General features: G+C 47.3%; 2 protein-coding genes across 15 annotated transcripts in view; one reads left to right on the top strand and one right to left on the bottom strand.

Annotated features, from left to right (window-relative positions):
- Positions 1 to 5,517: 5,517 nt before the first annotated feature.
- On the top strand, positions 5,518 to 13,132 carry PRKAB1 (protein kinase AMP-activated non-catalytic subunit beta 1). Of its 3 annotated transcripts, none has more exons than XM_077308918.1 (8): positions 5,518 to 5,642; positions 7,970 to 8,131; positions 8,936 to 9,102; positions 9,329 to 9,422; positions 10,052 to 10,166; positions 11,040 to 11,173; positions 11,661 to 11,729; positions 11,816 to 13,132. In XM_077308918.1, exons 1-8 carry the CDS (start codon positions 5,520 to 5,522, stop codon positions 11,891 to 11,893), a joined length of 942 nt encoding a protein of 313 aa, XP_077165033.1. In that variant the 5' UTR covers positions 5,518 to 5,519; the 3' UTR covers positions 11,894 to 13,132. The 3 variants fall into 3 exon arrangements, with proteins under 3 accessions (XP_077165033.1, XP_077165034.1, XP_077165032.1); XM_077308919.1 differs by having other exon boundaries at positions 5,550 to 5,682; XM_077308917.1 differs by having other exon boundaries at positions 5,567 to 5,642; positions 7,922 to 8,131.
- Positions 13,133 to 14,845: 1,713 nt separating this feature from the next.
- CIT (citron rho-interacting serine/threonine kinase) overlaps positions 14,846 to 25,903 on the bottom strand; it is a 100,362-nt gene continuing 89,304 nt past the window's right edge. For 10 of the 12 annotated variants that reach the window (XM_077308905.1, XM_077308906.1, XM_077308904.1 and 7 more), the window contains 7 exons: positions 25,545 to 25,653; positions 24,940 to 25,068; positions 24,103 to 24,183; positions 21,549 to 21,627; positions 21,251 to 21,430; positions 18,461 to 18,794; positions 14,846 to 17,751 (listed from right to left, as the gene is read on the bottom strand). In XM_077308905.1, the coding sequence (XP_077165020.1) occupies positions 17,728 to 17,751; positions 18,461 to 18,794; positions 21,251 to 21,430; positions 21,549 to 21,627; positions 24,103 to 24,183; positions 24,940 to 25,068; positions 25,545 to 25,653 (936 nt within the window). In that variant the 3' untranslated portion in view covers positions 14,846 to 17,727. The remainder of the gene's footprint in view (positions 17,752 to 18,460; positions 18,795 to 21,250; positions 21,431 to 21,548; positions 21,628 to 24,102; positions 24,184 to 24,939; positions 25,069 to 25,544; positions 25,654 to 25,903) is intronic. The other 2 variants (XM_077308908.1, XM_077308912.1) reach the window with 1 other exon arrangement.

Raw genomic sequence — 25,903 nt, 5'->3', positions numbered from 1 at the left:
TGTTTGGCATATTTAAGAAGACATTCCTGTCCCTGGGAACAAGGAAGAGGGAGGCGAGTGCGAGGGTGGGACAAGGCAGGCGCCTTTAGCACATTTGGGCCTCCATACCTTCCCTCTGGTGGTTACCTGCTGGTTGCTCTCCTGTAGATCACACTAAATAGACTGGGAAATCCACTTTATGTGATTCTCCAACTAGTGCTTTAAAATGGAGGACGTAGCCAGCCAGTTACTGCCCAGACCCTGCATGCTGGAGAAGCCAGAATATAACAACTACCTAAGGTAAGCATTTCACTACAGAAATTCTCCTAGTCTGCTGCCCTTTTTGTTGCCCCCTGCTCCATCATCTCTCTGTCACTACTATCAGGGCTGGTAGCTGGGGAAAGATTTCCTCCATTTTGAAACCAGCTCCTTGCCACTAGTAAGTTAGCACATCAGGGAAATAGCAATGCAAAGTCTTTCTCCTTGAACTGCTAGCTTACTAACCTGCAAGGTCTTTCACAGGAAAGAACACCTAAATGCAATCCAAACCCTGCAGGCTGAAGGGATACTGACCACTATCCTTCCATTTCATTTGGTGTAATGTGTGAGCCTGAACAAGTCCCCACCTCTCCCCTCCCTGCCCCTAACACCAATCCACATTTCACGCCTGGTTCCTCACCTCCTGTTTCTATGACGCTGGAAGTCCAACTGTCGTACCCTCCAGTATCCCACAGATGAAAACAGGACCCCAATTCCTATCCCAAGGCTTCTCACCCCTACAAACATTGCAAACATCCTACATTCTGCGACCAGCAATTCAAAACAGACCTCTGCAGCTGCTGGGAGGATGAGGAGAGACCATGATGTACTTACAGTCAAGCACTGTCACAGGCTGATATGTGCCCACTCAGATTTAGATGGCAGTCCTAAACCACACTCTAAGCTACACTGACCTCAGCCTCATCTGACAGAGAGGCTGATTCTGTGAAGGCTCAAGGGGGTGGCAGGTGACAGTGGATGAGCAATAGGGTTGGGAGTGTCCTGCATAGCGCAGGGGGTTGGACTAGATGACCCAGGAGGCACCTTCCAACTATGATTCTATGATTCTAAACTAGCAGGGTGTTTTAGAGAGTAGTTGTGTTGATCTGTAGTAGAAGAGCTAGGCTTACATCGACTAGCACCTTAGAAACCAAACCTGCTTACTCTCTAACTCTGTAGGAGGACAGAGTCCTTAAGACCATTTTAGGGACTAGGCAGGAACCGGACGGGGACTTGATTTGGCTTGTGGGCAGCCAGTTGCCCATCCCCACGATTCAGTCTAAGATTCAGTCAAATTCCCCATTACTGATTTGGAGAAGTAGAGCCTCCTTGCTCACAGGCAGTATACCTCTGAATGCTAGATGCCGGGGGGGGGGGGGCAAACACTATAGGGAAGTTTGCAGACTTCCCAGTAAGATAACAAGCCATAGTCTCTCCCTGTGATCCCCTCCCCCATGTATCTGTAATTGATATTTAGAGGTGAATTACCTCTAAACAATTCAGTACTGTGGCTAATAGCTATTGATAGATCCACACACTGCTTCACAGATTTATCTAATCTAAGTCAGTGCACATTGATACATGCTGTGTCAGTGAGTTCCACATGTTAATTATGTACTGAGCAAAGAAGCATTTCACAGAAACAGAGCTGGAAGGGACCTCCTGGGTCATCTAGTCCAACCCCCTGCACCGTGCAGTCGGTTGCACAAGCTGCAGTCCCTGCACAATGGTCCAGCCTGTGTTTACTTCCCTGAGAGCCTCTTGAATTCCAATATTATGGGGATAGAGTGGGGGGAAAGCTCTGTCTTAGCAGGACCCAGTTGCAGCCCCCACTTCTGCCACCTTAGAACAGCCCTCCCCCTTGCAGCTGTCCTCTGTGCCCAGCAACCCAGCTCTCCCCTCCTTGCATGCATTACAGGCAGAAACAGATGGGGGCCTGAAATTGCTGCCCTCAGCTCCTGGATCGGATTAGCCTCCTTCAGGTCTTCGGGACAGCTGGCTTCTGCAAAACAGCAATGTCTGTGTAATCCTGATATGTAACCTTAGAGCGGGGCAGCTAAATATAAGAGGCAGCTCTGCAGAGAAGGGCCGACGGGCATTTGCGCAATCGCCCACGGACACTTTCCTCCAAGCAGCCTGCAAATTGTCACCGATAAGACAAAGCCACGGGCAAATCCCCCTTCCTGGGGTGCCCTCTGCAAGGGGCAGCAAACAGCCACTGGCACCAGTTGCTTGCCCTGTTTATCGGTGTTCATGGGGCCAGGAAGCAGGGCTAAGTGTGACGTGCCCTGACCTGGATGACCCAGCCTGATCTCATCAGATTTCGGAAGCTAAGCAGGGCAGGCCCCGGTGAATACTTGGGCAGGAGACTGCCAAGGAAGTGCAGAAGCAGGCGTTGGCAAACCAAAGCAGAACACAAAGCTGGCTGGGGCTCATGGGAATTGCAGTCCATGGAGAGCCACACTTTGGTTTCTGTGGTGCTGCCTCTGGACAATGACTATGGTGAGTGCCTGGGGGAGCCTGCTAAAGGGCTAACGACACATTCAGTAGCTGAAACTAACAGTGCAAAGAATTCATTTGTACCTGCAAAGCAAGCTGTGCCAACCTGTGCAGCCGTTTCCCTTCTTGTTGTGAGAACACTGACATCATGCCCATTCAACACACGTTATGCACCTACAGTACGGTCAACACTGTCGAAATAACAGAACCTCGTGAAACTATTAAGCAGCAAATACCATCCCCCGCCTTGTAAGGCAAGAGGCATTCAAAGGATACAACTCTTGTTAGCGTGGCACTGTCTCAGGCCAGGCTCAGCTGGAATACTCCAACAAGCACACCTATCTGCAAGTTTCCTTAGGCACAGGTGACATCTGCTGGGTGACATCTCTGTCTCAAAAGAACGATTTAGGAAGTCCCTAATTATATCCTAAACGGCTGGATCCCCAAATCCACTGCAGATACCAATGGGAAGGAGCCTCCACATTTCCTGCTCTGTGCAGTCAGTAAGGCATTTAAGGGGTGAAATATCATCCAGACACTCGGGAAGCTGTAAAATGAAGACACCGGAAGACCAGCAGAGGATGAAGACAAACAGCTTGTCTTTAAAAAGTGATCTGCAACTTCCATACCATGATCTACAGGATATTGGTTTGCAAGTCTGGGGCAATGTGGGGTATCTCTGTTGTTGAATACGGTGACGGTTTACCTAGGTGTAAACTGCACAGAGCTTTTATTCCAATCCCAGGTCGATTCAGTCCCTGCCCTCTACACAGAATGCGATTTCTGTTTGGATTTGGGGCTATTTAAATTTTCCTTCTGCGGCAAGAAGGATTGATCCGGAGTGACCCTACCTTTATTGTGCGATATCTTAGAGTGCTTTTAATGCTCAATATTTTTCAAATCCGGATTGGCAAACAAAGCTCCGTGGTAGAGAACCTCTGATAGACCACACCTGGTCATGTGACAAGCTTGCCTTAAAGGAGAAGCCCCTAATTTCTCTCGACTCCTGTTGGTCCTGGATTTTTCCTCCCTCCTCTGCTTTTTTCAATCCTCTCCCACCCCCCTCCAAGAAAAGAAAGAGGCTCCCTGCCTGGCTCCTCTCCCCCCACCCTTCAAGAAAAGAAAGAAAGAGGCTTGGCTCCCCCCTCCCCTTCTGAACTACCCTAACCATGTGCAGAAGACTTTCCTGTTTCAATGGGGAAGGGGGGGGGGAGAGGAAGATCCGAGTTCAAAGCGATCTGAATTCAACCGGATTGACAATGGAATAAAGAAAGTAAGTGCAGACTCTGCCCTGGTCCCCAAGGCCTATCCCTGGGGATTCTGCCTCTGTACTTTTCTCCCCTGGGCCTGTTTGTTATGGTTGGGCTTCTCTGCTAAGTCACTGGTAATAATACAAAAAACTGGAGCATTTAACACAGACCAAGGAGGAACTGTACACAATAGTCTAATTGGAGAAGATTCCCCTATTCTGGTCTGTCAGTATTTCCCTCCTGGTGAGGGGTCTTTAAGCCTTTAACATGCAAAATTACACATCCAATTTTCATATTCATAAACATGCAATTCCAAAAATATCCTGAAAAGCAAAACCAAGACATCTCATCATCAAATAACATTGAGAATTAAAATGAGCTCTTGTGCAAACTTTCAACATCAAGAGGGATCAGCTACAACAGAAATCAGCCTTTTCACGCCTGAAACATTCTTCAGGGATCAAGAAACCCCAGATGTGTGGTGATTGTGCAGAGCATAGTTGGGAAGCAGCGCTGTGTACAACCACCCAGGGCCCCACTCCTTCTCACTCCCTCCAGGCCCACCGCTGGCCATTTGGGGGAGGGGGGAGGGGGGAGGGCTGGTCAACATGACCATATATAGGTCACCCAATAAAGGTTTAACAAATATATATCAACTCCCATGAATGAGCAGTATGTGGGGTCCCAAGAGGAAGACCCTGCTGGGGGCAGCAAGAAGGCTAGGAGATAGGATGGTGAGGACAGGACCTTCTCTCCTGTTAAGGGTCATTCCTTGTCTATCAGCAGATCACTACTCTGAGCAGAAATTTTCTGCTTCTTCTCAGAAGCCACAGTCCAGTCCAGGGGTAGGCAAACTGTGGCCCTCCAGGTGTCCATGGACTACAATTCCCATTCTACATTTCCCAGCAAATGCTGGCAGGGGCTCATGGGAATTGTAGTCCATGGACATCTGGAGGGCCACAGTTTGCCTACCCCTGGTCCAGTCTGTGTCTCTCAGCTAAACACCTACTTCGCTACTATCTCTGTCTCTCCCCTGCACTATCAAGTACATTCATTCCTAAATAAACGTTGATCAACTCTCTTATCAGGTTGCGCAAACCTCGCCGTGTTCTTTACTCCGCCAATGACTTTCACAGCGACAGCAAATAGGTTGGACGGCAGGGGCAATAGCTTTGGGCCAACGAGTTAAAAAGGCGCACGGCTGTCCTTGGAGAGGCTGCGGGCATGTTGGGAGTGCAGTTTTCTTCGCTGAAAAGCCCCGCATAGATCTGAGATCATTTGGTGCGAAATTCTCCAGGTCAGAAAATGCAATGGAGATAAGGAAGGAAAAACAACATCCACCACCACCACCAATAACAATAATTCCTCGTCCCCACCGCATTTTCTTCTCCTGTTAGTATTAATCTATTATTATATTCTTACTATGTTCAGATTTCTATGCCGCTCTTCCCCGAGGGCTCAGGGCGGCTCACAACACATCAATACAATAAAAGGGGTAGAGCATTTACAGGACTAAAACCGGCCTGTACAAACTCTCCGATGGGAGGCAGGGCGGGGAAATAAACCGCTGGATGTGGCCATCTGCATACAATCATAGACTCATAGCGTAGGAAGGGGCCTCCAGGGTCATCTAGTCCAACCCCCTGCACAATAGGGGGGGGCCCAGTTTGGAGCGGTCAACCAGGACGCGGCCCATTTAAACCCGGCCGGCTCCAACGCTCCTCCCTCCCATCTCCGCCCCTCAGCCCACGCATGCGTATTAGGGCCCGGAAGTCTATTCCGGCGAGGGGGGTCCATCGGAAGTGGAAGTGGCGCCGGAGGTTGCTCGGGAGGAGAAAGGGCGGCGGTGGCTTTGCTGGAGAAGAGACTTCGCCGGTGAGGGGGCGCGCGGTGCGGGGCGGTGCTCGTCAGACGGGTCAGTCTCAAGCTGCACCCTGGAGCCTGTCTCCGCGAAAAGGGCGCCGTTAGCCCCTGCATCCGTCTCAGGCAGCGCAAGAGCGCTCTTGAGCATGTGCAGAGTGCCTTTACTCCGCTGCAGCAAGCGGGGCGCTTCCAGTAAGGATTCTCCCGCCCCAATTAGAAGATTCGTGCCAGGCGTGTCCTGTATGTCTTCTAAGGCAGGGGTAGTCAACCTGTGGTCCTCCAGATGTCCATGGACTATAATTCCCATGAGCCCCTGCCAGCGTTTGCTGGCAGGGGCTCATGTGAATTGTAGTCCATGGACATCTGGAGGACCACAGGTTGACTACCCCTGTTCTAAGGAGTTTGGTGCCGTTTAGAGTGTTGATCCTGTTTTGTTTTCACGACAACCCCGAGAGGTAGGATCAGGTGGAAGACTCCCTGGCCCAAGGTCATCGCTGAGAGGGGAGGGTTGGCCCGCCCTGTCGGCCACCTTGTTTATGGGAGTCATGTTGGTGTTGATGCTGTGTACTTTCCAGACAGAATTGTGGCAGATGGTGTGTGATGGGATGATTCAAAAAAATAATAAAGCTGTAGCCAGTTTAAGCGGCGTAAAATTTCATTGGACAGGAGCCTAAAAACGCAGAATTAAAAACAAAAAACAGCAGGCAATATTAAAAACGGAGACTGGCAGGAAAGCACAGATAAAACTGCATTCTCAAGGAGAGTTTCATATCGCGGTTTAAAAACCCGGGGAAATGCAGGCAGAATAGTCCGGGATGATGTGTAGGAACTTTGTGGTTTTCAATGATTCAGGGAGGAAGTGATGGAGACCCCTTTCCTCCCAAATGCTACAACCTGGGATTGCCTAATAAAGTAGACCTTGTAGTTTAATCTTGACCTGTCCAGCAGACCAGCGGATCTTGGGGGCATTTCCCTTCCTTCAGGTCTAGCTGTCTTTCAGGGCAGTTAGGATTAAATGGAGTGGGGAGGATGGAATAAAATATGTTTAGAATGTATATAATGTCTAAAAAGCATCAGTCTGCAAAGTGTAGGGAATAACTTGCAGAGGTATACCCTTCTGCCTTTCACTATCAGGACTCTCAAAGTTGGTTACAATCGAGCCCAAGGTCACCCAGCTGGTTACATGTGGAGGAGCGACTACACCAAGCTGGCTCTCAGTGGGTGATCCCATACCTTTTGTGGGATCCCCATTCATGAGGACAGGGAGGGCCCTCAGATTAAAGTTATTTGGGAAGAAAGTTAAGGAGTGAACTAGGATTATACTGCTGTTTTCCTGATTATGTGCTTAGCTCCATCCTAAATCTAGAGGATTGTGCAGTTTGGGGAGCTGACTCTTTTGTGGGACTGTTTTTTTTGGGAGAGAGGAGTGTGTTTGCTGAACCAGAATTCAAAGCATTTTCAAATACCTGCTAAAACCAGCCTGCAGGATATGGTTCTCAGGCATATACTAAACAGCTCCTTTGCTTCTAGTTGGCCATGGCTGTAAAGTTTGACTTGAATAATTTAATGTGGGACGAGACCAGCAATGTGTTATGCTACACTGGAATTACAGATGCAAATGTGGAACATTTTTACGTATGCATTTCTTTTTATAAACATGTGTTGTTGCCACAAATTCCTGCTGCGGTAATCAGCCTGGGATATATGTTTTAAAATCATTGCCTGGTTTGGTGCAGTGGTTAAGAGCAGCGATTTATAATCTGGCGAGCTGGGTGTGATTCCCCGCTCCTCCACGTGCAGCCAGCTGGGTGACCCTGGGCTAGTCACAGCCCTGATCGTGCTGTTCTCACAGAACCGTCCAGTCAGAGCTCTCTCCACCCCCACCTACCTCACAGGGCGTCTGTTGTGGGGAGAGGAAGGGAAGCCACTTTGAGACTCCTTTGGGCAGTGAAAAGCGGGATATAAAAACCAGCCCCTCTTCTTCCGGTTCACTGCTAGCTGTAAAAGTCATGCCTGTCCATCTTTTAGTTCTCTTCCATATTGCCCATTTAAGTGCTTGTTAACTTGCAGTGCATTCTCGTAAATCTATTGCTCATTGAAGCAGAAGGGCTCACCTGTAGGATTTTGCACCAGCCTCGGCTGCTTAGCACAGGGAGCAGCAGACCGTGTCAAGGGAGACGCTGTGCCAAGTGTCACAGGTGACTAAGTACTTTGGCTTCAGTCAGCATCGTGTTTTAATCAAGTCTGAGTCTGCGGGCAGGGCCCGTTGCGATCTGTAATAATTCTCTCAGCCCTTCACAGGTTGTAGTGGGGAACAGAAATTTCCCTTTTCTCTTCAGACCCTTAAAATGGGCAACACAAGCAGCGAACGTGCCGGAGTGGAGCGCCAAGGAGGGCACAAGACTCCTCGGAGGGACAGCTCTGGGAAGGAAAGCGACAGGCCCAAGATCTTGATGGACAGCCCCGAAGACGCTGACTTGTTCCACGGGGAGGAAATCAAAGTATGTGAACGCTGGGGCTTGTTAGCTAAGAAAGCAGGACCAAAATTTCAGTGATTCTGTATTGCGAGCGTCTGAGATACTGGGCATTGGCAGAGAATCACTGGTGGTGGTGGAGGGGGGGGGAGTGCAGCAGGGAGTGCTCCCCATGGCATGAACTGAGATTTGAACCTGGGCCTCCCAGATCCTAGTCAGGCACTCTTAAGCCCTACGCTGCACTGGCTCTTCCAGTACCTCTTCTTTCTGCATTGCAATGTCATTTCTTTTAGCCCAAGACCATCAGCCTCGTTCCAGAGGGTAGAGGAGCAGGGAATAAAAGTCCATGGAATAAAATTGAAGATGGGGATTGAGTGCAAGCAGCTTCCTAGATTCAGCAGAATATTTGTTCTGGTTTCTCTCCCGTCTGTTCTTGCCATCTAGCTCTAATATTTATAGATTTAATATTTACCTAGTTGATGACACGTTTGAATGTTCCACACACTTCACGTAATCCAGTAGGTCAGTAATATCCACATATTGCAGGTGGGTTGGTTATTGAGCTTGCCCCAGAATTGAGACCTGGTGGGGTCCTGATGTGTAGCTTAGTCTCCTCTAACCTGGAGATGGGCAGCTTCGTCCCCCTGACTTTTCACATGCCACTGTAGCGTGTTTCCATTCCCCAGCACCATGGCTGTCCTGTCGACCTCTAGCTTCAAGCAATTTTCCCTATCCCTTTGGGAAATGAGATGTTAAAAGACACACTTTCACTCCCTCTGCTGTTCGGTAGTTATTATAAAATCCCCATTGAAGGAAGTGTGTTGTTTTTAGGCTCCCCTGGAGAAAGACGAGTTCCTGGCTTGGCAGCATGATGTGGAAGTGAACGATAAAGCTCCCACTCAAGCCCGGCCGACTGTCTTCCGCTGGACTGGAGGAGGCAAGGAGGTTTACTTATCAGGCTCGTTTAACAACTGGAACAAACTTCCACTCACACGGAGGTAAGCCTCTTTGTGGCTGTGAGTTCCTGATCTACCTCCCCGGTGGGGCCGGTTGCTTTGAAGACATCCTGTTAACGTGATCAGAACACCCATTCTTCAAAGAGTAGGAAATGTGAGGTTGGATGCAGTAGGTGACCCTTTCCTTCCCTGTGTACTGTGCAAAGTTTCTGCAGCGGTTCCTTCTTTCTAAACAAGATTAATTGTATTCTTTGCCTTCCTATCACAGCCACAATAACTTTGTAGCCATCCTAGACCTCCCAGAAGGAGAACACCAGTACAAATTCTATGTGGATGGTCAGTGGACGCATGATCCTTCAGAGGTAATGTTCTCTTACTCAGTAGTCCTGCATGCAGTTTAAGGCTTGGTTCCCTCATGCGTGAATATCCCTTGAGATTGAGCAAGCTACTTTCCTGGAAGAGCATCCAGCTGGACTCTCCTGTGTGGGATGGAAGGGTCCTTCTCTAAGGAGAGGATGGGTAATTCTAATCCTGTCATGCTGCAGCTACCCGCATCCATGCATAGAGCTGTTCCTAGGAATCCCCGGAAACCCCAGGCCCTGTGATATGGGGGATGCAGTGTACTATAGCAGAAGGAAGGAGAGGCCAAAGTTCCGTTCCATGTGAAATGTTCTGCTTGTGGATCAGTCCAGCCAGCCCTTTGTGGTTCGTGTGGCATGAAAGTTCTAGATAAATCTGAAGATGGCTCATGCCAGCCATCCTGTGGGTGCCACGTCATGAAGTCACTTTCATGGTAGCTTTTAACAAAAACTGACATGGGTTTAGCTTCTATTACAAACCCATGGGGTATTTGCAGTCCGTTGCAGCGTGGGGAGTGGATCCTGTTTTGAATCCCTCCTGCGTCTTGGACCGAGGCAGTTTTGTTCTGCAGTGAGTTGGACGGGGGCCGTGGTTCTTCTGTCCTAACGCCTGCTCCTCCGCTTCTTCCTAGCCTGTGGTAACCAGCCAGCTGGGGACCCTCAACAATGTTATTCAGGTGAAGAAAACAGATTTTGAAGTATTTGATGCTTTAATGGTGGACTCCCGAAAGTGTTCTGACATGTCTGGTAGGACTATATCTAATTTATTCAGCATGTACCTGCAATTCTCTAGTGTGTGTTTGTGAGTCGAAGCTTCATGCTTTTTAATTTCCAGGGGGGAGGGTGTCATGTCTGCTATAATCTAGGCCAGGGCACGTAAATCTTCCTTTGGCCTAAGTGCTCCGCTACCACCACCTCTTGCTTTTCCAAGCGCCACATAAACAGCAGCTACTTTATCTGACTGAGGGAATGTAGCAGGACTGGCTCTGGCTGTTGCTGGTGCCACATTTTCTCGGGTAGAAGACAGCAAAGCCTGAGGCCTGTTCTGTATTTGCCAAGTGATTGCCAGGATGGAGGTAATTTGTAGTGGGAGCCCTGGGCAGACTTTGCATGCTTGCTTGCTTGCTATGGCTGATTAAGAAACCACACACAGGAATTGGGGGGCAGAGTTGCTAACAGAGAAGGATGGCAGTGGAGCAAAGGTCCTCTTTTCCCCCTGACCTCAAAACTCAAAGAAGGGACCCTTGGCATGAGTCTTGACATGTGGCTGGCCCCCATGTTCCTTCCCAGTCTGCAGGTTCTAAACGGGATTGGCCCCAGTGGCAGAGTGTCACACGTGTACAGTGCTGATGCTACCTTTTGTGCTTTACTGGACTTGTGCCATGCCTTATCCAAAGCAAGCAAAAGATGCCTTTTAGAATAATTGCCAGTTTCTTTTTACCTGTTCCTGAATTCTGGGCTTGACCGGTACTAAAACTTCTAATTAAAAGCAAACTACTGACCATGCCTGTCGGTTTCCGACACTGTTTTGTGCTGCTGCATCAGACTACTGCAGTGAAATAGATGAGGCATTATAATGTTGACAGTCAGAGGTTGACCTGTTGCCTCTTCTTGGTGCAGAGCTGTCAAGTTCACCCCCTGGGCCCTATCACCAGGAACCCTACATCTGTAAGCCAGAGGAGCGCTTCAAGTCTCCCCCTATTCTTCCTCCCCACCTGCTGCAGGTTATCCTAAACAAAGACACGGGCATCTCGGTGAGTGTTCTTTAAACTGCGGACCCTTGGGGGTTAAGGGGTGTACGCTACTCCCCTCCATCCTTTCCTCTTCACCTTTTTTGATAGGGAGGGAGGGATGGGATCTTTTTTAGCTGTCATGTTGGTAGTTTGAGGTTTTAATGGGAATTTTAATGGGGTTAGTTGCTGTGAGCCACCTCGAGCCTGTTGGGAGAGGTGGGAAATAAATCTAAGAAGAAGAAGAAGGATGATGATGATGAGGAGAGCAATCTCATGGATGGTAGTGGGGGCATCTCTCCTTTGGAAAATACCCCTCTGTCCTCATTTGAACTCACAACGTCAGAGAAATGGTAGCGTATTTTGATGTGGAATTCCTTTGCAGGAAGGCATAAATGCTTTTGCCGCAATTATGAACGTTAGAAACCTATACAAATACGTCTCCGGCTGAAGCCCACGAGGGTTTCCATGGTTCTTGAATAGTGATCGTCTGCTCTGTTGCCCTTTTTAGTGTGACCCAGCTCTACTTCCGGAGCCTAACCACGTCATGTTGAATCACCTGTATGCGCTGTCCATCAAGGTAAGGGATTTTTTAAAAAAACTCTGGCCAGCTGTCCCACAGTGGACATTCCAGCCTGTTCTCATCCATCTTCCTCGTTTCCCTAGGATGGGGTGATGGTGCTCAGTGCGACCCACCGTTACAAGAAGAAATATGTGACGACTTTGCTGTATAAGCCCATATGACGCCTCGGCAGCTGGGCTGCCTCGTCAGTGGAGCAGCAGAGGGAACAAACCAAAAACAAAGAACCCAACCAGATCCAAAGACCTTCCACCCACTTTGGTGAAGCAGTAGCAGACTTGCTGTCAAGTCACACCACTCAGTTTTAGTCCAAATGTATTGCATAGTTGCCTTGCTTTCTCCTTTCTGCTGTGGACGTCCTTCTGATCAAAACAGGCCCGCTGCTGACCTGCCAGTGGAAGTTCAAAAACGAACCACAGTCCCCGATGGCTTGTTTTTCAGAGGAAAAAAAACCCGAAATGCACAAGCTCCTGAGAACACTTTGTTTAGAGCATGGGGGGTGGGGGAGCCCTTTGTGTGGACAGCTCACCCAGAACAGCCCTGCCGGTTTTAAGGGATGGTAATTTGTGTACCTTCCTCCTGAATGCTGAAATCCCAAGAGCACTTTGGCTGGTTCATTCTTCAGTGGGGGTTTGAGAGATGCCTGTTGTTGGAATTCTTTGGGTCAAAGTCAGATGCATTCATTTGTTCTGGCCTGTCCTCCAGGTAGTTGCCTTTCTTGTCCAAATCTCTGCCAAGCTTCCAAGTGCTGGCAGAGGCAGGGGGCTCCTGTTATGTTTTCCAGTAAGTGTTGCGAGGAGACCGGTTAAGAGACCGGTTAATCTTATGATTTATTGTAACAGAAGTGACAGCTCTTAAGTTGGTGGGTCTGATTATTCTAATAGCAGCACTTATCATGTCAACTGGAAGGGGTCCAAGTTACCGCAGAGGTCTGGGACCAACCCCACTAGCTCTCTACAAGCTGCCACCTCCCCATCCCACCCCCACTTGGGCTATTAATCATGTATGCATTCCCAAGATATTCTGTGTGGTGACAAGAAACACAGTCCATCTCTTTTCCAAAGATTGCCACTTGGTAGAGAACTGCTCAAAGGACCACCCCAGCCAAAATGAGAGGGGAAAAACCAGCCTGCCTCTTTCCTAATACCTGTGAGTGAACGTTCCAGGGTACTCAAGATGCAGATACTCCCCAGCCCAAGGAGCTGGCTTGTGTCTTTTGGCCAAGGGAGCCTGTAGCATCCCTCTGATCCGGGACAGATGCGTTTTTAGTGGGTCTACGGCCACATCTACACACTGCAGCATCGCTGTGAGGAACAATATTATACATATACTCTGTTTTCTATTGTATTTCTTTCCAGAATCGTTAACAATAAAGCATTTGTGTATGCCTCCGTTAGTCAAAACTACACTTCTAAGCCGTGCCTTCCACCCCGGCGTTGCATGAAAGTCCTCGGATGGGAGGCATTGCTGAGAAAACTTCACACTTCTTAAAAAGGGAGACAGAGAAACTGGGGCGGGATGCAAGGTAAGGAGGTTGCCAATTGCTGGACGGTATTCTTGGCTACTGGTTAAAGATGAGGGGTGTCAGGGGAGGAGGAAAGTATAAAAGATAAAGGGTAAGTGAAACAGTGGTAATTTTGGGAAGCACAAAGATTGTAGCTGGGTGGCTACATGACAGTCAGGATATATGCTGGCTGTAAATTAGCAACTCCCCTGCCCAATTTGGGGGAGGAGGAAAGGTAAACCACACTAGTATTCTCAGAAATAACAGTTCTAAGTACAGAGCACCAATTGAGAGGTAACTGTTAATCTCTCTGTTTTGGCTTTGCTTCCTCTATGCCCTGTTGGTCTCCAGGGCTACCAGTTGGCTATTGTGTGAAACAGGATGATCTCACGTGGTCTTAAATTCAATTTGCTTTATTACAGTTTGAAGGAAGTGGTTGAAAGAGGCCTCCCTAGAACTGAAAGAACAAATTGCTTTTGAGCAGGTGGGGGGGGGGGGGCGCGATGCAAAATCCATGTTACCTGAATTCATTTCTCCGCACCTTACAACTCAGTTTTGGTACTGACATTTTATTAGTTGCTCTGAGTACACCGCTGCTGATGTCCCCTGCTATATCAACATGATTGACTACAGTATTCATTTGGTTCAGAATGCATTAGAGATTACTTTTGCACACTGCCAGCTATAAATTTAGTTCTGGGTACAGGACAAAGAGTTTTGCCTTATCCTTACAGCCATAAACAATGTGCTACTGGGATCTCGCTTCATGTGCTCCAATATGAATTACTGAATCTCTACACCAGAGGTGGGCACATAAAACATGAAGGGGGTGGGGGGTGGCTGCTCCTTCTGACACAAGCCCCACTGTGCACCCCAATCTCCATATTTATAGAAGCAGCACAGTAGCCAAAGGTATTTCCCCCCCATGCCTTTCAGCAGTATACTAATTTCATGGTGCGAGTGAAAAAATTAAAAGCTGCATTAGCAAAGTTACCATCAGTGGTCTATAAATGTCTATTTTGACTGCTTTTGAGTTGTAATCTCTTGAAGGAATTAAATGGTGGCCTGGGAGGGGCAGGGTGTATTTTTTAAATACATCAGACTGGGCAGGGTAAAGGAGGGATAGCAGGTATACTGCTTAGTTTTCTCAATGACCGGCTTTCATTTAAAGACAAAAAGGGCAAGTTTGTAATTTTAATTGGTTCAGAAGCCAAAAAGAGCTGGAAAAAAAGTTCAGGTCTGGCCTTACTCCTTCCCACACCCAACAAAAACAAAACCCTATAAAATTGTTAAACCTGTAGAGCAGGGGTAATCAAACTGCAGAACTCCAGATGTCCGTGGTGCTTGCTGGCAGGGGCTCATGGGAATTGTAGTCCACGGACATCTGGAGGGCCGCAGTTTGACTTATGCAATCTCTTTGCATGATTGTTAAAGGTTGTGTAGTTGAAATTCTTTTTTAGCTGAGTACAAACAGCCCCTGTTCATTTCCATCCTTATGCTGCTGTTTTCAAAATTTATTTTGGTACACTTGGGCGTAATCTTTGGAAACTTGGTAGTGAAGAGGAGTGAATGCTTACTACATCCAGTTACCAAGTAATTTGGTATGAAGCAGTGAATCTTAAAGTAGTATATTTTTGTGCACAGTAAAAAGAAAAATAAAGGAACATTTGTAAACAAGCTTGCAGTTCGCTTATACATTCAAGATTAGGCACAACAGAAATCAAAGCACTTTTTATGCAGAGCATCCTTGAGCAGCTATATGGGGAGGGGCAGGGATGGGGCAGAGGGGTTGGCTTCCTGGCAACCTGCCCGAATCAGCTTGAGAGAAGGTTGGATGCAAGCAGCTCCTGTAAGTTGCTCTTTTTTAAATGTATACCACAACTAGTCCAGCAGAAGCATATATCAGACCCTGTATAAAACTACCTGGGCTTAAAAACTGAAGTACCTGCATTTGTAGTCTGAGTCTGCCATCTCTTGACCAGTGCTACTTGTTTTGAGACAATTAACATTAAGTTTCTGAAAAAGTAGCCACCTGAGGGTTCTACAGCCTCAGTTGTGAAAAGGATGAAGTGACTGTCATGTTTGTTCTTGGACAGGGCTGTTTGCATAAGCCTTTGCCACTATTAAATTGCTCAGCCTTTTAAATACAGGTGGCCGACAGGGCCAGGGGAGAAGAGTGAAGTTCTACAGTCACTGCTGCTGTGTTTTAGAAGATAGTACAGCTCTTTGTCCTGCATTTAAGGGGGAGGCTGTTTCGAGGGTTAGTTCGCCCATATGCCTTCAGGTGACAACAGCTGAAGCCGAGCCCAGACAGAGTAACTTCTGGCAACAGAGTGAAGGAAAAGGACGCTGCACCGTGCAGGCCAGTAAAGTGAATTATTTTTTTTTATTTGGTTATTTGTCCACAACAAGTTCAATACTTTCCAGGAGGTGAATTATTCCTGTTCCTTTGCCTTGTCTGCAATAAAAAGGGAATGAAGACAAATCCTGCATTCTTAATAATGCCTAAGGTCTCATTTAATGCTAACAAGCGTCTGCTTGCAAATTTAAAATGTTACAATATTTCTTGATGGGATTGTGGAGGATTAGGTCAAGGCCCCTTCAGTGCGTGAAGATGCCTGTCCGCAACCACCGTTAAAACAAAGGGCTAGCGCTTTGAAAAAAATGCACACTTTACAATAAAAAAGTAGAAACTGATTCGATTTTTTTTTTTTTTACGAATATAAAGTTTCTTGTAAATATGTACAGTCCTTTGAGCTATTCTATAGCAGGAAGCATTTCACAAACAAGACACAAGATATACACTCTCAGGACTCGACAAGCCGAGTTTTCAGGTCACAAGGGACTTTTCCATGAGATGCAAAGACCTAAATACCTTTCAGGACACCCAGACCCGGAGGCAGAAATCTCAGCATGTTTCCTGACAAACCATCTGGTATAAAATAGCCCGATAATGCAACAGACCAGACCCTGTTATCCACAAGACCCTCCAGAAGGGCACTGATGAAAGCGGAAGAGATTTAGGCGTCTCTCCAGTAGGGCAGCACCAGCTGGCAAAAGAACAAGCAGAAGAGAAGGGCTGGCTTGCTCTTGCCAACTTGGAGAGAAATGTGGCTAAAGCAAATTTAAATGGCCAAAAGCCTAACTTGGAAGTAAATTTGGCTCGCGCTCAACACCCAAGAGCAAGAAGCAGCAAAGGTCTTGCAATCAGCAGAAAGGGATGGAGAGATGTTTGGAATTTGCCAAAGCTATTGAGTTGCCTACACCCTCTGCTACCAGAGAGGGCGATTCTTTACAGTGTATAAAAAGGCATGGCCCACACCATAAAAGGGTCTTTTTTTGCTTTTTGGCACCGTGTGGGATTTTCTTCTTTCCTGCTCTTGCTCATGTTTTAAGAGTGGTTTCTTGGTTAAGGATGGTTGAGCGCTGGTCGTGCCACTAGAGCGAGGTGGCGTAGCTCTGCCTTGGCCAATATCCAGTAACGTACTGTTTGCAAACAGGATCCTGTCTAGTGCTGGCTGGGGATGGAAATGTCATCATGCCTCGTAAAGTTCTGTCGTGTGATCAAGAACTGTAAAGCTCAGTTGCTCTCCTTCAGTGCCACTTTCCCCAGTAAACAAAGATGGTTATTGTTGCAGCATAATCTATGAAGGCTTCAGTTTCGTTAACACGGGAGGTACAAGATACAATATCTAGCGAAGCAACTGAAAAGGAGTCCGCAGCCAGGATGATGGTGTTGCAGTAAGCATGCAGGGAGCTGCCATGCAGAAAACCTGGGTAAGGGAGGTCTTAAGCCTCTGTACTGCTTTGATACAGTGAGAGAGGGGATTGGAGTGTGACCACTTCTCTGTGATCAGGGGACGTCTGGGGATATCGCTAGAACAAGGGCATCCCCTTCCCCATGACCCAGCTGACCACAGAGCTGCATTTAGGGCTATTTCTCTGGGAATACTAAAATTCCAAAAGGCTTTGGAAGCAGCAGGTGAACGAAATAGATCAGGATTTCTCTAAAGCTCTGCAGCAGAAGCCAATGAGGCCGGATACCAAGACACGATTGCTATGACCTGTGCTGGTCACAAGGCCTTCTCAGAATTCCAGCATCTTTCCTAAATGCAGCTAGACAGTTTTCAGACTCGGGAGAAAGATCCTCATCCCATCCCAACTTCCTCAATGGGGCTGGTAAAAGGCTAAAAGCGAAGTAGAAAAAGTTCATGAACTGCCTGAAAGAGCAACGGTTGTACAAAGTGCCCAGAAAGAGGGGGTGCAGGGAGAGAGGAGAACCCAACTGCAGGAAGCGGCAGGAAAATAAACCGAGATGCAGACGATCCTTGGGAGCAACTCAAGTTCTGATGGATTGGGATCCTGCTTGCCCAATCTGTCTTGGACCAATGGCGGATGGGTTGGGTCATTGGACAGCCCAGTCAGAAGGTGCATTGACTCAGTACATTTCCTTGGTTCTTCCTGCAGTTCAAGGTCGAGGGTGGCTTGTGTAGCTTATACTGAAGATTGGTCCCAGACCTGTTTTTGGAGGGGGGTGGGGAGAAAAAAAAAAAGACAGGCAATTTTTACGAGCTGAACCCTGCAGTTTCCAGATGCTACATTCTTTTCGGAAGCCCTAGACTGAGATTCAATGCATGCTCTTTCCAACAATAGAACAGGCTACTACTTCAACCATGTTATAAGTTTCTCTGGAACTGGTGGTGTGAATTTCCTCCAGTGTTTTTCTCACCCTCGTTCCTAACAAGGGCTGTTCTATATCTCCACTTTAAAAAGGTAAAGGTAAAGGTATCTCCTGTGCAAGCACCGGGTCATGTCTGACCCTTGGGGTGACGCCCTCTAGCGTTTTCACGGCAGACTCAATACGGGGTGGTTTGCCAGTGCCTTCCCCAGTCATTACCGTTTACCCCCCAGCAAGCTGGGTACTCATTTGACCGACCTCGGAAGGATGGAAGGCTGAGTCGACCTTGAGCCGGCTGCTGGGATTGAACTCCCACCCTCATGGGCAGAGCTTTCAGACTGCTGCCTTACCACTCTGCGCCACAAGAGGCTCTACCTCCACATTAAGAGACCACAATAACATTGTTCAGTATGGAAGGTAATTTTTATCAGGCAAGACAGTCTCGCCTTTTGGCATTTGCTCCCATTTTAAAACTGTAAGGCTCAAATACATAACAGAACCAGCCCCTTCTCCCTTGGCAGGAGGCCCTCAGCCAAATCTACAGCTTACCTTGTTGACTTGGGAGAGGGGAGTCCTCGCACCCCCCACTTGCATTCGTCCCCTGCTGGTCTCTTCAAACAGCCTCCCGGGGGACCTTTCCCTGCGGGTGCTCAGGACCCTGCCCGGAGATTTCTCTCTCTCTAGCGGACGCCCAGGAGACTTGTCCCTACGCAGCTCCGTCCTTCCCTCTCGATAGCGATGGGGTGTGCTTGGCTCTCGAGGGTGGCTCGGACCTTCCGGAGGTCCAGGGCTTGATGCTACCCGCTTGGTTATGTGCTCGTTATATGTTGGGGGACCTCTCTTATTCGGGCTGCTGTCATTCAAAAACAATGGACGCGGACAGCTGAGTGACAAAAACCTTAACGTTATGTTTTTATTCACAGGAGTAAAAATCCCCTGCCTCCCCTAGAGGAAAAGTGCTCGACTAAACCATCCAGAATCGGCACATAGTGTACCGTGCTCTCTAAACAAACTAGTTCTACAATTTACCCCTCCGCAAAGGTAGGGTTTGAGCATGGGGAGCAGATTGCTATACTGTAAGTGGCAGGCCCCACGATGTGCCCCCTTGAGCCTGTCACATTCTGCCACCCGGTTACTATTTCTCCCACCATTAGCTACTTTTATTTTTTTTAATTTATTTTTCCATTTATATCCCGCCGCTCCCAGCAAGCTGTCTCGCGGCGGGTTACAAGTAAAAGATCCCAAATAAAACATTAAAATACCTCCCGGCACCAGCAGCTCCAATGCCCCATAATCACTAAGATACATTCCGGTGACCAAGGGAACTCCAGTTTGCTATCCATCCACCCATATAGCGATGAATCGCTAGGTGGAGAACTCTAATTGCCCCTTGTTCTTCTCCTCCTCCTTGCTAGGGTAGGGGGGGCATTAGCTCTTCCTGGCCTGGCCTCACCCATAGACTTCCCACCATATCAACATCCTCTCCTTTTCCAGCAACTTTCCTACATTTAAACATAGTTTCCCTGCCTGTTCTCTACCTCCCCCCCCCACCACCACCCTGGCCTTCTGTCTACAGTTTGACCCCTTCACCTTCAAATTTCCAGATTTACAGTTGACTCCCAATATCTTACCTTTGTCCTTTCGTTTGATGGGAGGCTTCCACTCTCGGCCCTCCACTGAACCCGTCCTCACTAAAAGAATCAGCATCTTGCTGCTGTATCTAGGGGTCTTGGCTTGGCCATCTCTGCTTTTTCACTGATGCCTTCTAGTTCTCAGGGATTCTCTCTGTTTATACCCATCACATTTCAGCTGCAGGTCTGACTGAGCCCCACCCGTTTTTGGTGGGATTACAAAAGGCAATTGTTGAGCAACTGTTATTTACTTTCAGCACTGGGTCACCTTTCCGGACAACCCGATCACTCTCTCCCCCAGACTTCTTCCCAATGCTTCCCTTATGCTACTACTTGGACGTCTCACAACTGTCTTAAACTCAGTATGTCCTAAAACTCCTCATCTGGCCTCTTATATTTGTTTTTTTTTAGTATTTTACTCCACTCTGAGAGCCAGCTTGGTGTAGTGGTTAGGAGTGCGGACCTCTAATCTGGCAAGCCCGGTTCGATTCTGCGCTCCCCCACATGCAGCCAGCTGGGTGACCTTGGGCTTGCCACGGCACTGATAACTTTTGACTGAGTAGTAACATCAGGGCTCTCTCAGCCTCACCCACCTCACAGGGTGTCTGTTGTGGGGAGAGGAAAGGGAAGGTGAATGTAAGCCGCTTTGAGCCTCCTTCAGGTAGGGAAAAGCGGCATATAAGAACCAACTCTTCTTCTTCTCCTCTTCTGACATACTTCGGTCTCTCTTCTCCCCCTTTTTATCCTTGCAGCTACTCTGTGAGGTAGGGTTAGTCTGAGAGAGGGGGCCTAAGATCACCTGAGCCTCCCCAACCCTTAACTAAAGTTCAGGACTATACACTGGTGTTCTTTCTGGAATCTTCTTTTATCATACCTCAGCCTTCCTTGCAGACACAAAGCAAAAAAAAAAAAAACAGCTTGGTGTAGTGGTTAGGAGCGTGAACTTCTAATCTGGTGAGCCAGGTTCACTTCTGTGCTCCCCTACATGCAGCCAGCTGGGCAACCTTGGGCTTGCCACAGCACTGATAAAGCTGTTCTGACCGAGCAGGAATATCAGGGCTCTCTCAGCCTCACCCACCTCACAGGGTGTCTGTTGTGAGGAGAGGAAAGGGAAGGTGACTGTAAGACGCTTCGAGACTCCTTTGGGTAGAGAAAAGTGGCATATAAGAACCAACTTCTTCTTCTTCTCAAAACCCTTGAGTTCTACGCCATCTTTTTATGGTTTCTCATCCCCTTCTGTATTCAGATGTTTCATCCATCTCTTTAGAGAGATTTTGTGTGTGTGACCTTCGTTCGGTCTTCCCACTCTCCCATTGTATCCACAGCTGTGGCAAACACGTATCCTTTTCATCATTCTACTGAAGAGATCTCTTGCTCTCTTCAACGACTGCCTATTCTGCTATTTCTTATGCCTAGAACTCTTCCTGTCTGGAACTTTTGTGGCATGGCCTCTTCTTTCAATATCCTTTCTCAAAGCCCTTTCTTATAAAAGCCCTCTGATGTGTTCCACTCCCACTGAAATGGAAAATAAATGCAGCAGCATTGGCTCATTAATCATCCCAAGTTATCCGTTCTTCTGCTCTTGCTGTACTCTTCACTGCCAAGCTTTAACTCGTTGGCTCCTTGGGATCTGGGCTTGGAATTTCTCCGAAAGCTTGAGGGAGAATGCTTCCTCCCTATATTATGCGTATTAATCATGGCCTCCTACCTGCGTGTAGTAGAGGATCCTCGGTGGTGTTCATTGTTTGATTCCTTTACTAAGTTCCCCTTACAGCAAATAACTCTTAGTTTGTCCTGGTAGGAAGAGGCCAGGTAAATTGCCCCTGATGAAATCGCTGGCCCCAGATAGCGAGGGCTTGGAATATCCAAGTGGGCTCGAGCCGGAGTGCTGAGGGGAAGAAGGAATGAAACGGTGTCTTTAGGCTGCTAGCCCTCAGAACAAGATCCAGGACTGATATTCCCGCCCTGGTTTTGGGAATGCAAGCGCAAGCCAGGCATCTACTTACCCAAGGGAAGCACGTGCTTGGATCTCAATCACCTCAAGGGAGTTGAAGTGCGTCACAAAGAGATAAGGCTCCCTGTAGGCTGCAACAGCACCAAGTAGCAATGTTAGTGGATCGAGCCTAGAGATAGGTAGAAGAATGCAACCTCCCTGGCTCTAGACCGAAAAGAAGAATCCTATTCCCTGTGGCTTCAGGAAGACATTCTAACCCTCCCCGGGAGTGCATTGCCTTCTGGAGCAGGAGCCAGCTCTAGACTGATTCCCCTACGTCCTCCTACAACTTGGAAGCTCTGTCACCTTTGCTTAGTGACGAGGATCCTAAGGTCACTCTGGCAATAGCAAAATCCGTTTCAGTCCTTTTAGCCCTTGCATCCAAAAGCGAGGAATGAGACTCTTCTGCTGCTCTGGGTTTGTTAATCAGTGAGCTTCCAAGGGAATAAAAGGGAAAGAATTCCTCTCTGGCGAAGGAGGAGTCTCCCTAGTCTCCAAAGCAGGCCAGAAGACTCCTTTTGGCAGGCTCGTGCACGGGAAAGGAGGCGGACTGTAATTATGTAATCTCCTTGTATTGCAGTGGCAAGAAATGGAGAGAAGAGTTGGAGTTAACACTGTTGTCAACATCCCAGGGAGAAAGGAACAACTGGAAACATCCTGTAATTCTGCCTCCTCTTTCCAAGGGTAAGAAGAGTATGGATGAAGATCAGGACACATGGTGTCTCCAGATTGTCTGCCATTGTGCTTCTAAGGTTCTTCAGCTTCTTTTCACACCCCTTGGCTTGGGCCCAAGTCCCAGATATGGGATGGCCATACTACCAGGTTCTCCCCACTCCCAGCCCATATGAAGGAGCCTCAGCTGGAAGATGTCAACAGAAGAAAATGGATGAAAAAGAAAAATCCTACTACGTCACCAGAGACATAAGCTGTACCTACGCTCAGCTTCTTGAAACAATGAGAGCGTGTGGAGCAGAGACTAACCCCACCAAAGGCTTTCCACTGGGAATAGCTTCTGGAAGCCAGGGGAGAACAAACTTTTTCGGTAAGTAATGTATGGCTTGAGATGTTGATGATTTGCACATCTGACAATCTATACATAATATAATATTGATGGCACTTTTACAAATATATCGACACATATATCTCTATATGTCTCTCTCTTCCCTCTGCGTCTGGTGGCATGTGTATAAATGAGCTCTGCAGAGCTCTTTGGAATTTGCAGGGGGCACTTAGGATATCAGTCCCTCCCCATTCATTTTCTGTTAAAGGCCCCTTGTGCTCCAGAGAGCTCCTAAGGGGATATATTAGGCGAGGCTTGCGCACCTCACCTAGCTCTGCCAATAACAGTCACGTTCGGCCCCCACCTGGTTAGGGAGCTCACAGAAAAGTGGGCTTACTGAGCCGCCATCTTCTCCGTCCCTCTTAAAAATTCTGATGTCCGTATATACTGGCTACTTAATCAGATCTTTTCTTGCCACCCTATCCACTATCATCAAAAGCCAGAAACAATTCCTTTGCATAGGTGGAGGGCCGTCAACTCTGCACTAAAACGCTCCAGCTTCATCAAAGGAAATCTAGCGTCTACATTAAAAAATGAATTATGCAAGTCAATCCTTATGCAAGCAACCTTACTGTTTGCAGAAAGGTTCTCAGCCAATATTTGACTTTATTTTACTATTGCCCTTCCCACCGCTTATGATAGCTCAAAGCCCAATAAAATTCATTAACATGCTGTTTGGGGACCCAACTAAAGGGTTCAGTGTCCCTTTGAGGAAGGGATGGTGAGTGTTGGGCCAAAACAAGTCCCATTACCAAATCCCAGGCCTAAGACCTCAGGTGCTGTCATCCTGAAACTGTAAACTGCCTTGAAGATCTAATATCTAAACCAGGGGTAGTCAAACTGTGGCCCTCCAGATGTCCATGGACTGCAATTCCTATGAGTCCCTGCCAGCGAATGCTGGCAGGGGCTTCTGGGAATTGTAGTTCATGGACATCTGGAGGGCCGCAGTTTGACTACCCTTGATCTAAACAAAGTAAAGGTAGGGTAGAAATACTTGAAATAATAAAGTTGCCAATTCCCTCCCAGACTACACTTGCCTCTCTAAATTGGCCACTGCAGTTAGGAAACAGATTTGGCCTGGAGACCCCACTAGATTGTTCTTTCTTAAAGATGCCTGACAATTTTTGTCCTAACACCCCTACCAATCAGTATCAAATGCCAGCAAGTTTCAAAACCCATTATAAACTGCAAAAAAAGTTCTTACTTTTCCTTTGACATGAAAAGGTCAGATGTTCCCCAGTTTCCGATATATTCAAGGTACAGTAAAAAATTCCACTGGCAGAAAAGTCTCCAATTAATTTTTCACATCTTATCACTTTTGGTTCTTAATCTGAAAAGGTCAACATGTCCATTCAAGACTCAATATTCTCTTTTTAAAAATTGCGCTGTGGTTTCTCCCAGAAAAGGATTATTTTATGAGCTATTTCTACAATCCTAGGACATTTCAGAATCCTGGAACATGGTGTGTGGAGCAATGAAATGGATCAAGAAATTACACAGGACTCACCAAACGCTAAAGGCAGGCGACTCCATTTCAAGTCATCTGAGCGACTCCGCCTCCCGTAGGAGTCAACAAAGACACCGAACTCTGCGGAGAATCAATTATTCTGTTCAGTGCCATCTCAACTTATTTTGCGGCTCTGCCACGTCCAAAGAACCATAAGGATAGACTCAAATGAGTAGTCGTGTTGGTCTGAAGTAGGACAATAAAATCAGAGTCCAGTAGCACCTTTAAGACCAACAAAGATTTATTCGTGTGAGCTTTTGAGTGCAAGTCTGAGGAAGAGTGCTTGCACTTGAAAGCTCATGCCTTGAATAAATCTTTGTTGGTCTTAAAGTTGCTCCTGATTTTATTGATCTAAAGAACCAGTCTCCTTGACTTTTCTCCCATAGATCAGTGCAGCAAGCCATGCATACCCGACAGGGCTTTCTAAAGGGACGCAATTATGCCTGCATTCCCCATTGCTGTTTGACATACAGGAAACACCACAGTTGCTGCCCTATCTTAAAGATTCATGAGATTCTGAAATGCACTACCTTAGGGCTTGGCAATACCACCCTACCCCTTTAATTGTTGCTGTCCAATATACGAACAATGTGTAATGCTACCCAGAACAGCAGCAACAAAATCCTTGAACGGGCCTAGCAGAACTGACAACTGTTCTGGCAAAATCCTTTATTGCTTACAATCTCACCAGTTGGCTACCGAGCATTAACATAATTTTGAACTACATCATGGTGGACAAATCTTTCCCACAAAAACAGTGCCAGAAGAATTCCATATTCCTTAAAGGATTGCACATGACAAACATAGGTCAGGCCAAGAGCAACGTGCCAGACTTACCATGAAAGCAAAGCAGATACTCTTCCCTCTGCCCTGTAGGATTCACCTGAATGATATTGATTGGAAAGCTGTTGGTAGATGATGCAAACACAGCAGATGCTAAGGTGTGGTCGTTCTTATCCAGGAATTCTAAAATCACCAGCAGAAAGATAAGGTCAGTCCCCCTTTCACATTAAAACTCGTTAGCTGCTAGCCTGGAATTTCACACTTGATAGAATTGGGTCCTCTAAGCTCACTTCTCTCTCTCTCTCTCTCTCTCACACACACACACCCTCATCATCTATGCCAGAGGTGAGAACACGCAGATCCTCACATACAGTTGTGGACACAAAGATCTGTATCAGGGAAGGCTGCTGAAGCAAAATCACCCCTTCTCCTAATTTGGTGTAGATCCACAAAAATGCCAGTTCTAGCCTTGACTGTGAGTCAATGTTGTCTACAACCTCCAGCCTTGGTCTGCATGGGTCAACCAATTCACTAATCAATCCTATGGGCGTCAACTGATCCAGAAGGGTTAGGTACGAAGGTAATAGCCATCGCCTGCCAATTATCCCACCTTATGCATTGTCTTCCTCAGTAAGAATTCATAGTTAAGAAAATCCTACCCTCAAGGGTATACTGCTTCATCTCAATCTCATAAAATTTGTTGGTGCCAATGATGATACTGTAATTGGTGAAATGAATACAGCTGCAGGGCTCTGACGTTTCAATCTCCTGGAAGGGAAAAGATAAAGCAAAGATACACACGTTTAGGTTAGACAGGTTGACCTGATACAATATGTTGCGTGTTGGCTGTATGGTTTCAGCCAACACAACACAGAGCTGGGATTTCTCAATCTTTGTATGTAAGGCTTATATGTTCTATAGGAAGAGCAGAGTTGATGAATTCTTAATTTATTTGCAGGAGTAGGGTGAATACTATTGTCACTGTATTCTCCTATTGGGATGATTGTACTGCTGGGGA

The sequence above is a fragment of the Paroedura picta genome, chromosome 13 (genome assembly GCF_049243985.1).
Source record: "Paroedura picta isolate Pp20150507F chromosome 13, Ppicta_v3.0, whole genome shotgun sequence".
NCBI lineage: Eukaryota > Metazoa > Chordata > Lepidosauria > Squamata > Gekkonidae > Paroedura > Paroedura picta.
The sequence above is the reverse complement of the archived record's forward strand: the minus strand, read 5'-3'. Positions and strand labels throughout refer to the sequence as shown.

Coding starts and splice junctions, on each gene's coding strand:
- PRKAB1 (XM_077308918.1), top strand. CDS start 5,520: ATGCGTATTAGGGCCCGGAAGTCTATTCCGGCGAGGGGGGTCCATCGG. Junction 11,174..11,660: donor ACAAAGACACGGGCATCTCG/GTGAGTGTTCTT, acceptor TGCCCTTTTTAG/TGTGACCCAGCTCTACTTCC. Junction 11,730..11,815: donor TGTATGCGCTGTCCATCAAG/GTAAGGGATTTT, acceptor TCGTTTCCCTAG/GATGGGGTGATGGTGCTCAG.